The sequence below is a fragment of the Heptranchias perlo genome, chromosome 10 (assembly GCF_035084215.1).
Source record: "Heptranchias perlo isolate sHepPer1 chromosome 10, sHepPer1.hap1, whole genome shotgun sequence".
Lineage (NCBI taxonomy): Eukaryota > Metazoa > Chordata > Chondrichthyes > Hexanchiformes > Hexanchidae > Heptranchias > Heptranchias perlo.
In genome coordinates this window covers 73,513,151-73,526,908 of record NC_090334.1, presented here as the reverse complement: position 1 = coordinate 73,526,908, position 13,758 = coordinate 73,513,151, and the positions used below count along the sequence as shown (strand labels likewise).

Sequence of the window (13,758 nt, the reverse complement as noted above, 5' to 3'; positions counted from 1 at the left end):
CAATAAATTAAATTAAAATAAAATAAAACCTCACCGACCACCCACTCGGGGTTGGGTGGGTTCCACAGGCCTGCGGTGCGGCGGCGGCAGGCAGGCTGCCGGCCTTTCACCGGCATCATTCCATCCGCCTGCCCTCTTGATTTTTCTCTCACCCCCCTCCCTCCTCCTCCTTCTTCTCCTCACTCCTCCTCCTCCTCTCTCACTCACTCACGGTACTTACTATGGCATGGCTCAGTTCGTGGCGTCTCGGTTCGGTTCGGTTCGACTCCCCGTTCCCTAACGGTCGCCGAGGTTCACTCTCATCTTGTGCCTGAGATTTATTTAAATCGCTTCCTTTGGTGGTGGTGGTGGTGGTGGTGGCGGCGGCGGCGGCGGGGGGGGGAAAAGAGGAGGTTTTTAATTAAAAAAAAATCCGTTACGTTTTTAATTCGTCTCCCCTTTTATTTTCTTTCTTTTTATAACAAAGCGCCCAGTCCCAACATGGCGACAGACGGACAAAAACAACAAACCCGCCGCAGCCAGCGCCAGCCGGCTTGACGTGCCCGACGCAACGTCACCTTACATCACTTCACCCGAAAAAAAAACGTGGTGCGTCCCTCGCACGCACGCAGATAGAATAACGGACTCGACGGGGGAAGGTCGCTCCCATCCACGCATGCGTAATAAACGCGAGCGGTGGGGGGGGGGAGGGGAGGGGAGGGACTCGTTCCCATCCACTCCTGCGTAAGGTTCAGCACATTGCATTGTAATCCAATCACGCTCGACAGGCCATGCACAGCAAAGTCCACGAAGTTGGGAAAGCTGACCAACGAACGGCTTTAAAATAAAAACTTTAAAAAAAATGCACAAGTGAAAACAATTCTGATTAAAGGCCAATAATCAAGGCCTCTGCTTCAGGATGGACTCATGTACAAGGACACCCAGGTCCCTTTGAACATCAACATTTCCCAATCTCTCACCATTTAAAAAATACTCCGCATTTCTGTTTTTCCTACCAAAGTGGATAATTCACATTTTTCCACATTGTATTCCATCTGTCATGTTCTTGCCCACTCACTTAGCCTGTCTATATCCCCTTGAAGCCACTTTGCATCCTCCTCACAACTCACATTTCCACCTAGTTTTGTATCATCGGCAAACTTGGAAATATTACATTTGGTCCCCTCATCCAAATCATTGATATAGATTGTGAATAGCTGGGGCCCAAGCACCGATCCCTGCGGTATCCCACTAGTCACAGTCTGCCAACCTGAAAAAGACCCATTTACTCCTACTCTCTGTTTTCTGTCCGTTAACCAATTCTCAATCCATGCCAGTATATTACCCCCAATTCCATGTGTTCTAACTTTGTTCACCAACCTCCTCTGTGGGACCTTATCGAAAGCCTTCTGAAAATCCAAATACACCACATCCACTGGTTTCCCCTTTACTAGTTACATCCTCAAAGAACTCCAATAGGTTTGTCAAACATAATTTCCCTTTCATAAATCCATGTTGACTCTGACAAATCCTATTATTATTTTCTAAGTGTCCTGTTATCACATCCTTTATAATAGATTCTAGCATTTTCCTTACTACTGATGTCAGGCTAACAGGTCTGTAGTTCCCTGTTTTCTCTCTCCCTCCTTTCTTAAATAGTGGGGTTACATTTGCCACCCTCCAATCTGAAGGAACCGTTCCAGAATCCATAGAATTTTGTAAGATGACAACCAATGCATCCACTATCTCTATAGCCACCTCTTTCAAAACCCTGGGATAAAGATCATCAGTTCCTTGGGATATATCGACTTTCAGTCCCATTAACCTCTCTAGTACTATTTTCTCTAGTAATACTAATTCCTTTCAGTTCCTCATTCTCGCCAGACCCTTGGTTCTCTCGTATTTCTGGGATGCTTTTTGTGTCTTCTTCCGTGAAGACAGACACAAAGTATTTGTCAAACATTATAGGGGGAAAAATGCAAGTACATCAAAATGCAATGTTTGCAATGGTGGATTTGTTGAAAGGGGAAGTGAGCTCTGATGTAGCAAAATTTATTTCCTTGGGGACGTCTGGAGGCATGCCAATTTTGCTGAGGGATCCTTAAACAGGCATTAGGCCCCTTATTAGCATATTCAAGGGAGCTAACGCTGGTTTAAGGCTGGCGTTCAGGATGCCTGAAAATCATCCGAGGCCAATATGAAAGCATGGCACAGTGTTGCAAAGTTGATCATTTATACCCACATTTTCTGCCCGAGCACAATGAGAACCAATTTTTATGCCATTGTCTTGTCTAAACTGACTTGTCCCCATTGTGCTAAATTTGGGATTATTAAACAGACAGCAAATCACCTCCACAATGGAGAAAATCAACAGAGTAAACTGTTAAGCAACGAACTGTGGGTTACACTGATCTGCAGTGAAGCTTTGTGACAATTGTACTAACCTGCAGTGCAGCTCCATGACTTACACTAACCTGCAGCGCAACCTCGTGATAGTTACAATAAAGTGCAGAGAATCTCCATGTCAGTTGCATTTACCTGTACAGCAGACTGCATTGTAGGCCCACTTGGTTGCATTAACAGACTGCAAAGTAGCTCTTCAGTCATTTGCACTAACCTTATCCTTGAAAAGGAAAAGGGAGAGTTTCTGGTAATTAGTAATTAGAAAGCTCCATGCAACAGCTATTTTGAACTTGCTTTAATTTGAAACAAAGGGCAATGTTCTAAATAATGCACTCCAAGACAAGTAAAACATAATTTGCAGTGTTGATCTGACCTGTACTTCCTCCCAGATATCTTCATCCAGTTCAGTACTGTAGCTGATTACACACCAGCAATGGTAGAGGCCTGGGAGCACGTCTGAATCCTGGCCCCTTGGCTAGGGAAGATTCTGTACTGGCTGCAGCATGACCTGCAGTGGGTGCAGTTTTGGTTCTGTACTGGCTGTGCTTGTTCATGCCGTAACGGATTTCTGGGCAGAGTGGTGGAGGCAGAAACCGTGAACATTTAAGAAACAAGTAGATGCAGCAATACAGTGAGTGTAGGATAGTTCTGGATGGATGAATCACCTTCCTTATCTTGAAATATCTTGTGATCCATAAGAACAGAACCATTCGTTTGCACAGGAAAGTCGGAATTGCAGACATGCCCTTTAGTAACTGTATAATCATGATTTGTTCAGCAGATAATTCTGTTGGCTGGGGAAAGTTTACAAAAGCAGATGTTTGCTGAAGATGTTATCTGGAGACCTTTGTCTTTAATGTTTAAACTCAGGTATTTCAATGTGTTCTGATTTTAGCAAGCCTCCATTTGGCTAATCTCTAATATTATTTTGAAAGAATTAAGTGAAAAAGTGGACAGATTTCTTTTGTATCCTGTAGTCATTGTGTGGCTGTAGTCAGGAACGGACCCCTTTTCCAGTGTGTCTTATATTTGTTTATTTTGCTTAACAAATCTTTTATTGCACACGTCTACTAGGGCTGGATTTCAGGCTACCGTGTCTTCTTGAACCGCTGCTCGTGTGAGAAGATTATGGTGAACAATGTAATATCTTCAGTTTGTGTGAAGTATTAAATGTGTACAGCCAGATAGTTTACATACTGGCCGACCTGTGTCCAGTCCATTTGCATACTGCCTCTTCAAATCACATTTTTGGCTCCTACTGACATTGTGATGTTGGTTTTGTCTAAAATGCCATACTTAGAATTCCTTTCTTAAATAAAACAAAACAACAACAACTTGCATTTATATAGCGCCTTTAACGCAGTAAAACGTTCCAAGGCGCTTCACAGGAGCGTTATCAAACAAAATTAGACACTGAGCCACATGAGGAGGTATTAGGACAGATGACCAAAAGCTTGGTCGAAGAGGTAGATTTTAAGGAAAGAAAGGAAGGACTTGCATTTATATGGTATCTTTCACGAGCTCAGGACGTCCCAAAGTACTACCAATGAGCCAAGGCTGATACCTAAAAGGAGAGTTGTTGTCCGTAATATTTTATTTTATTAGCTGAACATGGCCTGGAAAGAACCTTATAAATGGCAGATAGGGGAAAGATTACCTGACTGCTTGCCATGAGTATTTCTTAAAGAAGTGATTTCTTTTCACCTAATGAGATGGCAGCAGTTGCTATTTGCATTTGCAGGATTGAACAAATGAGGAAGAATTCTACTTTTTATTTAAAAGACAAAATTAACAAACAACGGAGCAGTGAAAAATAACAACAACTTGCATTTATACAGCACTTTTAATGTAGTAACACATCCGTAGGCGCTTCACAGGAGAGTAATCAGACAAAAATTGACACTGAACAAAGGAGATATTAGGATTAGGTGACCAAAAGCTTGGTTAAAGAGGTAGGTTTTAAGCAGCATCTTAAGGGAGGAGAGAGAGGAGGAGAGGCAAAGAGGATTAGGGATGTAATTCCAGAGCTTAGAGTCTAGACGGCAGAAGGCATGGCCCACCAATGGTGGGGCAAAGGGAGTGGGGGATGCACAAGAGGCCAGAGCTGGAGGAACGCAGAGATCTCGGAGGGCTATAAGGCTAGAGGAGGTTAGAGAGCTAGGGAGGGGCGAGGTCATGGAGGGATTTGAACATGAGGATGAGAATTTAAAAATCGAGGCGTTGGTGGGCCTGGAGTCAATGTAGGTCAGGGAGCACAGTCTTGATGGGTGAACCAGGACTTGGTGTGAGTTAGGATGGCAGCAGAGTTTTGGATGAGCTCAAGTTTATGGCAACCATCAAATAGCAGCCATTCCTTCTATCAGTACATCGGGTCCAGAGCGAGTGTGGAAACCACCCACTTTGAAAGTGGTCCTGTAAATATTTTTAAAATTACGTTTAAATTACCATTTAAAAAAACCATATGACACGGTGGCGCCCCATACCGGAGCTCAGATGTGCTGGACCACTGATGGGACACAATTTCCCACTTACTGGTATGAGCCATCCCATCGTGGAGAGGCACCATCAGAAGCCATGTGCTTCCCTGTGTGTAAGCAGGGAAAAACCGGAGGAAAGAGTCGCTGCAACCATAATCACACACCACCCGGTGACTGGTCATTGAGTGGCAGGGGCTTGGCAACAAGTCACGTCAAACCTGACCGCTGGGAGTGGTGCCGAATGCAGAAGGCCACTAAGAGGGAATGATGAGAAACTGAAATGCTACATTAAAAAATAAAGTTATGATATGGAGGTGCATGGATAAATAACATTTAAGTACTTCAAATTGCAAACACACAACAATAAAGGTTAGCCCCTTTAAAGTGTACACATTAGTTATGTGGCCCACATATGTCATTCTATTTGTGTGTCAGTAACAACACTTGTACTAGAATTTAACACCTGTTTTTAGGATTAAACCTGATAACTACCTCCTAACAAATGAATCCCAAAGTGAGGATTAAACACAATAAAAATCCAGCAACATCAGCATATCGCAGTTGCGTGTGACACATGCAGCTGCTTTCTCCGTTTGGCGCAGGGAGGTGGTCTCTCCGCACCAATCGGCAGCATCTTCAAACAGCGCCCCTTTCATGTACAGACAGCAGAACAAAGTTCCATGAGAGAGAGGTGCTGAGGAGACAGCCCATGACGCACGTCAGCTCTTTTTGGCATTACACTTTGTATTTTGTTTGTTCTTTCTGAAATTGTTTTGCTGATTAAACCTAAAGTTTTCTTATTATGGACATTCCATTTTATTTTTTGACCTGAAAAAGCACATCATTGCTCACAGCTGATTTCACAAGACTTTTCTAACCTGTATTTCATAAAGTGTATACACATATTAATCATAGTCTCAGGATAAAACAATAGACCAATGCTGCTCTTTTCAACAGAGAAATAGGATTTCTTTCTAAAGTCTGAATAGTACAAAGTAATCTAAGAGTACTAGTGAACAGATGTCTCTTTATTCAAATATATAAGCAGGATTTATTTTAATACCACAAACTATATTTCCACTACAATTTCTTTTCATAATACACAATTTAAAAATATACGGTTCTAATCAATGCATTTCATCTGAACTGGTTTTAATATTTATTTGCTGTCTGGAAGTATATCAACTTCTTCTTCCTTTTTATTCAATTTGTGGATTGTGCTTGAACAGGTACTCGGCCTTAAAAAAAATACATATATAATACATATTAGTATGGTTGGTCAGTTCCCAATAAGGGTAGAGTGCATTACAGTGTGCAGGAGTATTTGGGGAGGTGTAATTGAAGTAGGTGACGGCAATCCTTTTCTTGTTTTTGATGATCTGATCATTGGCTTCAGAGAACATTGATCAAGAAACTAAACTTTGAGGGAGGAGCCTGCTATATCTTTCTGTTTCAGCACACCTTCATATTTTAACGTTATGTCACGGGAGGAACAGGAAAAATATGTGCACTTTTCAATTGCGCGATCTTTTAAAAACTGCTGATTTCTGAATTTGCTCCATTGTTTGATCTCAGCGGGGGTGGTGGAGGAGGGCAGCAGGGGAACTGCAATATGCCTCAGTACACCTGGGTTAGGGGTGGGGAAAATCATCTGGGACTGCTGTTCTTAATTGCTTTCCAGGGACTCCAATGTAGTTTCCAAAATTTGGATTGTGCAGCATTCACTGTGTCTTTATGTACAAATATAGATACTGCCTACATTTTCTGAGATGAATCAACAGAGTACTGTTGGCACCTGTGAAACCATATCATGCCAACTCTTCAGGGGAAGAGGGGAGAAAATGGGTAAAGTTGCTGTCATGTTAAGTGTATAACTGTAGTATGGGAATAAAGATGTTTAGTACTAAATCAAACGTAGTTCTCTCGCTTCACAGTGCGTATTCCCTTCACAGCCGGTGGTCCAGTTACAGTAGTGGAATGCCACACTGGGCTGCTGATCGGGAAGGAAAATTGCTCATTTAACCCCCACACTAATCATGACCTGGCACCAGTACTGATTACCATCAAGTGCAATGTCCTCACAGCTAAATGCTGTTGCATAGAGAGGAGACGCTATCGGTATGTGTCCTGGGGAAGGAGGAAAGGGAGGATAATTAAAAAGGGGAGCGGGGTGGGTGGGGGGGGGGGGGGGAAATCAGTATTTTACTTCCCTTACCAGAAAGTCCACTGGGTCATCGGGTCTGATTTTGCAGCACTCAATCAGCCCCTGGGTCAGTGTCGGCATGACGTTCTGCATTAAATAATGTCGTAGTGGGACCGAATGAGCTTCAAGAAATTCTTGTTCTTGTCTCTTTACCTCTTCCAGACGCTTGTTCTGCATGAAAAACCCAGACATTAACATTTCAGTTTACACAGGGAAATACGAACACACGCATATATAAACTGCATGTAAGTGCAGCTGTAATAAGCACGTCATAAATAGAATCATAGAATCTTACAGCACAGAAGGAGGCCATTCGGCCTGTCGTGCCTGTGTTGGCTCTTTGAAAGAGCTATCCAATTAGTCCCACTCATCAGTTTTTTTCCCATAATCCTGCAAATTAGTCCTCTTTGGGCACATGTCCAATTGCCTTTTGAAAGTTCCTACGGAATCTGATTCCACCACCCTTTCAGATAGTGCGTTCCAGATCTTAACAACCCATTGTATGAAAAAATTTCTTCTCATTTTCCCCCTAGTTTTTTTGCCAATTATTTTAAATCTGTGACCTCTGGTCACCGACCCACTTGCCAAAGGAAACAGTTTCTCCCTACTTGCTCTATCAAAAACCCTCAGAATTTTGAATACCTCTATTAGGTCTCCCCCTAACCTCCTCTGCTCTAAGGAGAACAATCCCAGGTTCTCCAGTCTCTCCACATAACTGAAGTCCCTCAGCCCTCGTATCTTCCTGGTAAACCTCCTCTGTACCCTCTCCAAGGCCTTCCTAAAGTGCGGTGCCCAGAATTGTTCACAATACTCCAGCAGAGGCCTAACCAGTGATTTGTAAAGGTTTAGCATGACTTCCTTGTTTTTGTATCCAATGCCCCTATTTACAAAGTCAAGTATCCCATACACTTTCTTAACCACCTTATCAATTTGCCCTGCCACTTTCAAAGATTTGTGAATATGCATCCCCAAGTCCCTCTGCTCTTGTACCCCCTCAAAATACCATTTAGATTATACTGCCTCTCCATGTTGCTCCTCCCAAAGTGCATCACTTCACACTTATCCACATTAAATTGCATCTGCCATGTGTCTGCCCATTTCACCAGTCTGTCTGTCTTCCTGAAGACTGCTACTATCCTGCTCACTATTTACTATGTTGCCAAGTTTTGTATCATCTGCAAACTTCAAAATTGTACTCCCTATACCCAAATCCAGGTCATTTATATATAACAAGAAAAGCAACGGTCCTAACACTGACCCCTGGTGGACCCCACTGCATACTTCTCTCCAGTCAGAAAAACATCCATTCACCATGACTCTCTGTCTCCTATCTCCAATTACGTACCCAAGTTACCACCATCCCTTTAACACCATGTGTTCCTATTTTCCGAATACGTCTGTTATGTGGTACTTTGTCAACTGCCTTTGAAAGTCCATATATACAACATTTGCTGCACTACCTTCATCAACCCTCTCTGTTACTTCATCAAAGTCAGACACGATTTGCCTTTAACAAATCCATATTGGCTGTCCCTTATTAACCCATGCTTCTCCAAGAGAGAATTAATTCTGTCCTTAACAATGGTCTCTAGCAGTTTTCCCACCACTGACGTTAGACAGATTGGCCAGTAGTTACCAGGTTTATCCCTCTCCCCTTTTTTGAACAGGGGTGTGACATTTGCAATCCTCCAGTCCTCTGGTACTACTACCATATCCAAGGAGGACTGAAAGATTGTGGTCAGAGCTTCTGCTATCTCCACCCTTGCTTCCCTCAGCAGCCTAGGATGCAGCCCATCTGGACCGGGTGACTTGTTAACTTTGAGTGATGCCAACCTATTTAGCACCTCCTTTCGATCTATTTTTATCCTATCCAATATCTCTACTCCCCCCTCCTCTACTGCGACATTAACTTCATCCTCTTCTTTTGTGAAGACAGATGCCGAACAATTATTTTCTCAGGAACTGACTGTCAATTCCACTAACCTGAAGTAGATTAGAAATGAATACCCAGATTACACAGGAATCCCCAGAAATGCAAAACTGCAAGAAAGATTTACAGGGGAAAAAAAATTTTGACTCTGTAAATAAAGTTCCTGAAATTGCTAATATTTACTAAATCCAGATTTCACTCAAGCAAGGACATAGTATTTGTGTTTTATTATGGATTGAAGATGTAAAAAAAAATTTCATCTCAAAGTAAGATACTTAAAACAGCTAAGTTTGCTCATAAAGCAACAAAATCATCTGTAAAATAAAAAGGAAAGATGTGAAATGCTGGAAATCTAAATTAAGAACAAAAAATTCTAGAAATACACAGCAGGTTAATAAGCACCTGTAAAGGGTACAGACAGGCTGTGATATTCTGGCTGTGTACCCTTCATCAGAACAGTTTGTTAACAAATACAGAGGCTGTTTTATACCAGCATCTAAAAGTCTTGATTTGATTGTGAAACACTGACATTAGAGATGGCCATACTGGCACTGGACATCAGTTCTAACAGGATACCAGTTGGAGATAGTACTACAGCACAGTAATATACTGGATATAGTATCTTGGGAAATTACAGAATGAAGAACGTGGGAGAAATGGAATAATATTTAAACTCCAGTATTTTCAAATAATGAAGATTGAGCTAAGCTTTTCAAGGTAAAACTTGCAAGCAAGTCACCATTAAATTATGTAACAGGACCAGCAGATGTAACGCACCTGGTTATTTGGAGGTTACTAATTATCCATGTTGTTATTAACTGATAGGATTCTAAGAGCCAAGAGATTTGTTTAAACATTAGGCTGATGACAGAGGCAAATGAAACAAGGACAATCCTCAAGGATTTCAGCCTGGGGGTTGCTAGGAGATATAAAGACTTGAGAGAAATTGTACTTGGGTGTAACTATTCCTGTCAAAAATATCAGGCAGTCATGGACCCGCTGAGACTTTCTAAGTGCTTTATTAAAGCGATCTCACTGCAGATCATCAATTACACTCATGGTGGGAAAAATGCAAAACACTAAAATAAAAGCTTCTGATAGTGATTTGATGGTAAATAAGCAAAATATTTATGATAGCTAAAGCGAGTGTTAAGGTGACCCTTAAACATGGACCTGATACCCAACTCAATCATTTTCAACTATTTTCTTTTGGCGCCTGTTTAATATTTTAATGAACATCATTGGTCACGTGGCTGCAGGATCTTTTCCTAACTAGACAGAAAGTACTATCTTCGAGCACATTTCCATCACTTACCCACTCCTCCCAGCGTGCTAATCTTTCTGCAGCTTCTTCTGCCTCCCTGCGTTCCTGTTCAGCACGTTCGGCTGCCTCTCTGGCTATACGTTCGTCGGCCTCTTTGCGCTGCATCTCTTTCAACTCTTCGGATGTGGGCCCATAGTTTTTGGCTTTGCCCACGATTTTAATAATATCTTCAACCACTGGGGTGTTTTCAGCATCATTGTCCTGTGAAACATCTGAGTGAAACAATTACAGGCTGTACTGTCAGTTTTCTTTTAAACCCATTGCAATCTTCAACACAGTGGAAAAAATCAACAGTTAGCCACAGCAGCACAATATTTTGAGGCTGCCCCATCAATGGTACCTGATTATTTATGGAGACAGACAATTCCACTGTACTACTTCACAGAGCCATGTTTAACTTTGTTTTTCTAATGCATATAGCTGACCGAAATGGCCTTTGCATCATTTACAGCGATTTACACCTCTCTCCTTTATTTTAAGTTCTTACTTACATGCTGTTAAACCCATTGGATGCCTCTTAATAATGCCAGTTAGCATATCTGCATTCTTGTTCACTACCCATTATTCTCCCCGAACCTTTGTTTTGGTCAGTCCTATCAATGGTCTTTCCTCCTGACTATGGCAATTCTAATGAAGAGTCTTACCCAGAACATTAACCCACTTACCTTTCTCTTTAAGATACTGATGGACCTACTGTGTATTCCCAGCATTTTATGTTTTAATTTCAAATTTTCATTATTCAATCTCAATCACACTCCAATGAGTTACTCCTTTTATTATTAGCCAGAAATATCACTAATGATGATTCTGCCAACCTCTAAAAGTAAACCATACATTAAAATAGGTATCTATATTTAAAAAGTAAATGATAAATGCATGAGCACCCAAGATTTTCCATACACACAATGCCGTCAGGGGACAGGGCTGAACACAGCTCAGGTACTTCCCCATAGGGAGAGAGAGAGAAGGAAAATCAAAGGGAAAGTCAGCTAGAGCTACAGTTCAACATCTCCTAGTGGTTGGCTCAAGTGGAGGCAATTAGAGAGGCCTCCGAGAAAGCCACCTCCCACTGCAGTATGATTTGTTCGATCAATGGCCCTGATAATATATTGTACTTTTCATGGCATAAAACGCGACCTCTAGCTCATGTTAAGCGATGCCACAGGAGGTCCTCTAGTATGAATTAAAAAATACGTGAAACAAAATATTTTTTTTTGAAGTGTGAATTTTTGTTGATAAGTATGATAGAAGCACACTAGGCACTTTAAATAATTAACATCCATTCCCGGGCCAGTACTGGGAAAGCAGCACAATGGCAAGTCAGATTGGGCTAGAGGTCTGATAACAGACCGTGCCAGACTGACTCTCAGGTGGGTGCGGGTGGGGAGCTGAGACGAAGAAGCAACAAGCTTGGGTGGGGGGGGAAGTCCACCAACACTGGGGGGCTCGAAAATAGGGTGGCAGAAGCGAATGGAGAAAAGGGCAGGAGAGAGGGGCAGGGTGGAAGGACAAAATCTATAACTGTATTTCTGGGTGTTTTCAGCGGACATAATATGAAACTTTTACATGTCCCTATTATACTTTGCAGGCTTTAGGTGGGTGGCACTGTGGAGATCAGCACCACTTGCTCTGGAGGACTCAGAGGCAAGTATAACAAATAGGTAAGTTCGAGCATAACAGACAACTGTAACAGAAAATAAAGTGCAGAAAAGTGTTACAGGAAGTAAGTGTTACAGTTGTAGGAAGTACACGTTATGTGCCGGACTTTTAATGTATTATAGATATAGCTGGCACTGCACGTTTCCACGCTGAGACACTTTACTTGATGACTGTGCTGAGAATGATTAACATCAGCCACCACTGAGATACACATCTCTCACTGCAACAGCATGATGCAAACATCTTAACAGCTACACGAAACAACACCATCATTAGGTTTATTTAGCACATTGGTACCATACACTGCAGGTAAAAAGATTACAAGGCAATACGCTTTAAACGTTGTGTCAATACATTGTTCTTATGATACTCTTGATTCATGACCTCAAATTGCTCTTTCACTACCACCACCAGTGGCATACAAACGAAAAGAAAGATGAGTAAGGACCACCAGGCCCTTCAGTGCTCACCTTATTTATCAGGCCCTCCCCAATGTCTAATAATGCTAACTTCTAGGAGAGAATAAACAAAAAAAAAAAAAAAAAAATTTGTGGCTAATTTCAAGAAAAACTCTGGGAAATTCCTCCCTGATTCTCTAAGGCAATAAAACAAGTTCAAAGAGGCCATGGTTATTCAAGACATATCACTAGGTATACTTAGCTACCTCCACCCCACTCCCAATATCTCCTAATGTCCTCAGTAATTTAAGACTGTACAGGACTGGAAAGGACCACTTTCTGTAACCAACAGCGTTGGACCCCAATGTTATACAACTCAAAATACTCTTTGTAACCCAAAGCTGGATGGACAAAAGCTATAATTGTGCTACTTAATGTTGTCAGTTCAAGTGGACATGATATGAAAATTCTGCATGCCCATCCTTGCACTTTGCTGAAATTCTAATGACAGCACTAAAGTCAGCCATTTCATAGACACCAATCAAGCTTACCGATGTGCACAGGATGAATCTCAATCTCATCAAAATAATTAAGGAGGGTCTCATCTTCTGCGTTTAGTTCCCTGTACTGGGCAAGGTAGTTCAAGAACCTATCTTGTGTATAATGGGTTCCAACGACAACACTCTCTGGCAGGTGCAAGATGCGATTCTTCAGGAACTCATCGGAGGCTTCCAAAGAAAAGATGTAGTCTGTGGAGAGAAAGCATTCAGAGATTTGAATTACCGGCAGAAGTTGTGACAGGTGGAGGGTCAGAAGAATGGGAATTTTTAAGTGAATTAGTGAGGGAACTTGTGGAGAGTTTTTTTTTTGAAAGGTAGATTGTAAGGGGTTGGGGGGAGCTTAGGGGGTTGTGGGTGGTAAAGGAGACAAGGAAGTGATCAGAGTTAGCCTTGTTAGCGATTGAGACCTCAGGAGTAGAGAGAAGGCGAAGTTGATGGGGTGGCGATGGTGCGGGTTTGAGAATTTCTGTGTATGGTGAGATTGAGTGAGAGTAGACACATCGAGAAGTCGGAGGAGAAAGTGTTGGGGAGCTTGTAGGTGAATTCAACAACGATGAGGAGTCACTCGCGGCAGGTTTAAGCGGCAGCGATGTAAAGTTTTCCTTGATTACCTTTGAGGATCAGAGAGTTTTAAACAAATGTTTCCCTTAGGAGGTAAAGAGGTGGAATAAAATCCAGGATCGAGTAGATTATACACATGGAGAGGGCAAGCTTGATGGACCAAATGACCTTTTCTCATTCCACGATTTTCTTATGTTCTTATGACTAACTGAAGTGCTGTAATTCTATCAAGTTGGACCATCAACTCAGATAGGTTCTATATAT

The 13,758-nt window shown here is 42.0% G+C and overlaps 2 protein-coding genes across 2 annotated transcripts in view; both read right to left on the bottom strand.

The window, feature by feature from the left end:
• The window catches only part of papola (poly(A) polymerase alpha), a 51,803-nt gene extending 51,239 nt beyond the window's left edge, over positions 1–564 (bottom strand). Inside the window, exon 1 of the mRNA XM_067992024.1 lies at positions 221–564. Coding sequence (XP_067848125.1) covers positions 221–228 — 8 coding nt within the window. The 5' untranslated portion in view covers positions 229–564. The remainder of the gene's footprint in view (positions 1–220) is intronic.
• A 3,623-nt stretch (positions 565–4,187) lies between these two features.
• Positions 4,188–13,758, bottom strand: part of ak7b (adenylate kinase 7b) — a 36,427-nt gene continuing 26,856 nt past the window's right edge. Inside the window, exons 15-18 of the mRNA XM_067991063.1 lie at positions 12,925–13,122; positions 10,308–10,528; positions 7,075–7,233; positions 4,188–6,097 (exon numbers count right to left, since the gene is read on the bottom strand). Of these exons, the coding sequence (XP_067847164.1) occupies positions 6,059–6,097; positions 7,075–7,233; positions 10,308–10,528; positions 12,925–13,122 (617 nt within the window). The 3' untranslated portion in view covers positions 4,188–6,058. The remainder of the gene's footprint in view (positions 6,098–7,074; positions 7,234–10,307; positions 10,529–12,924; positions 13,123–13,758) is intronic.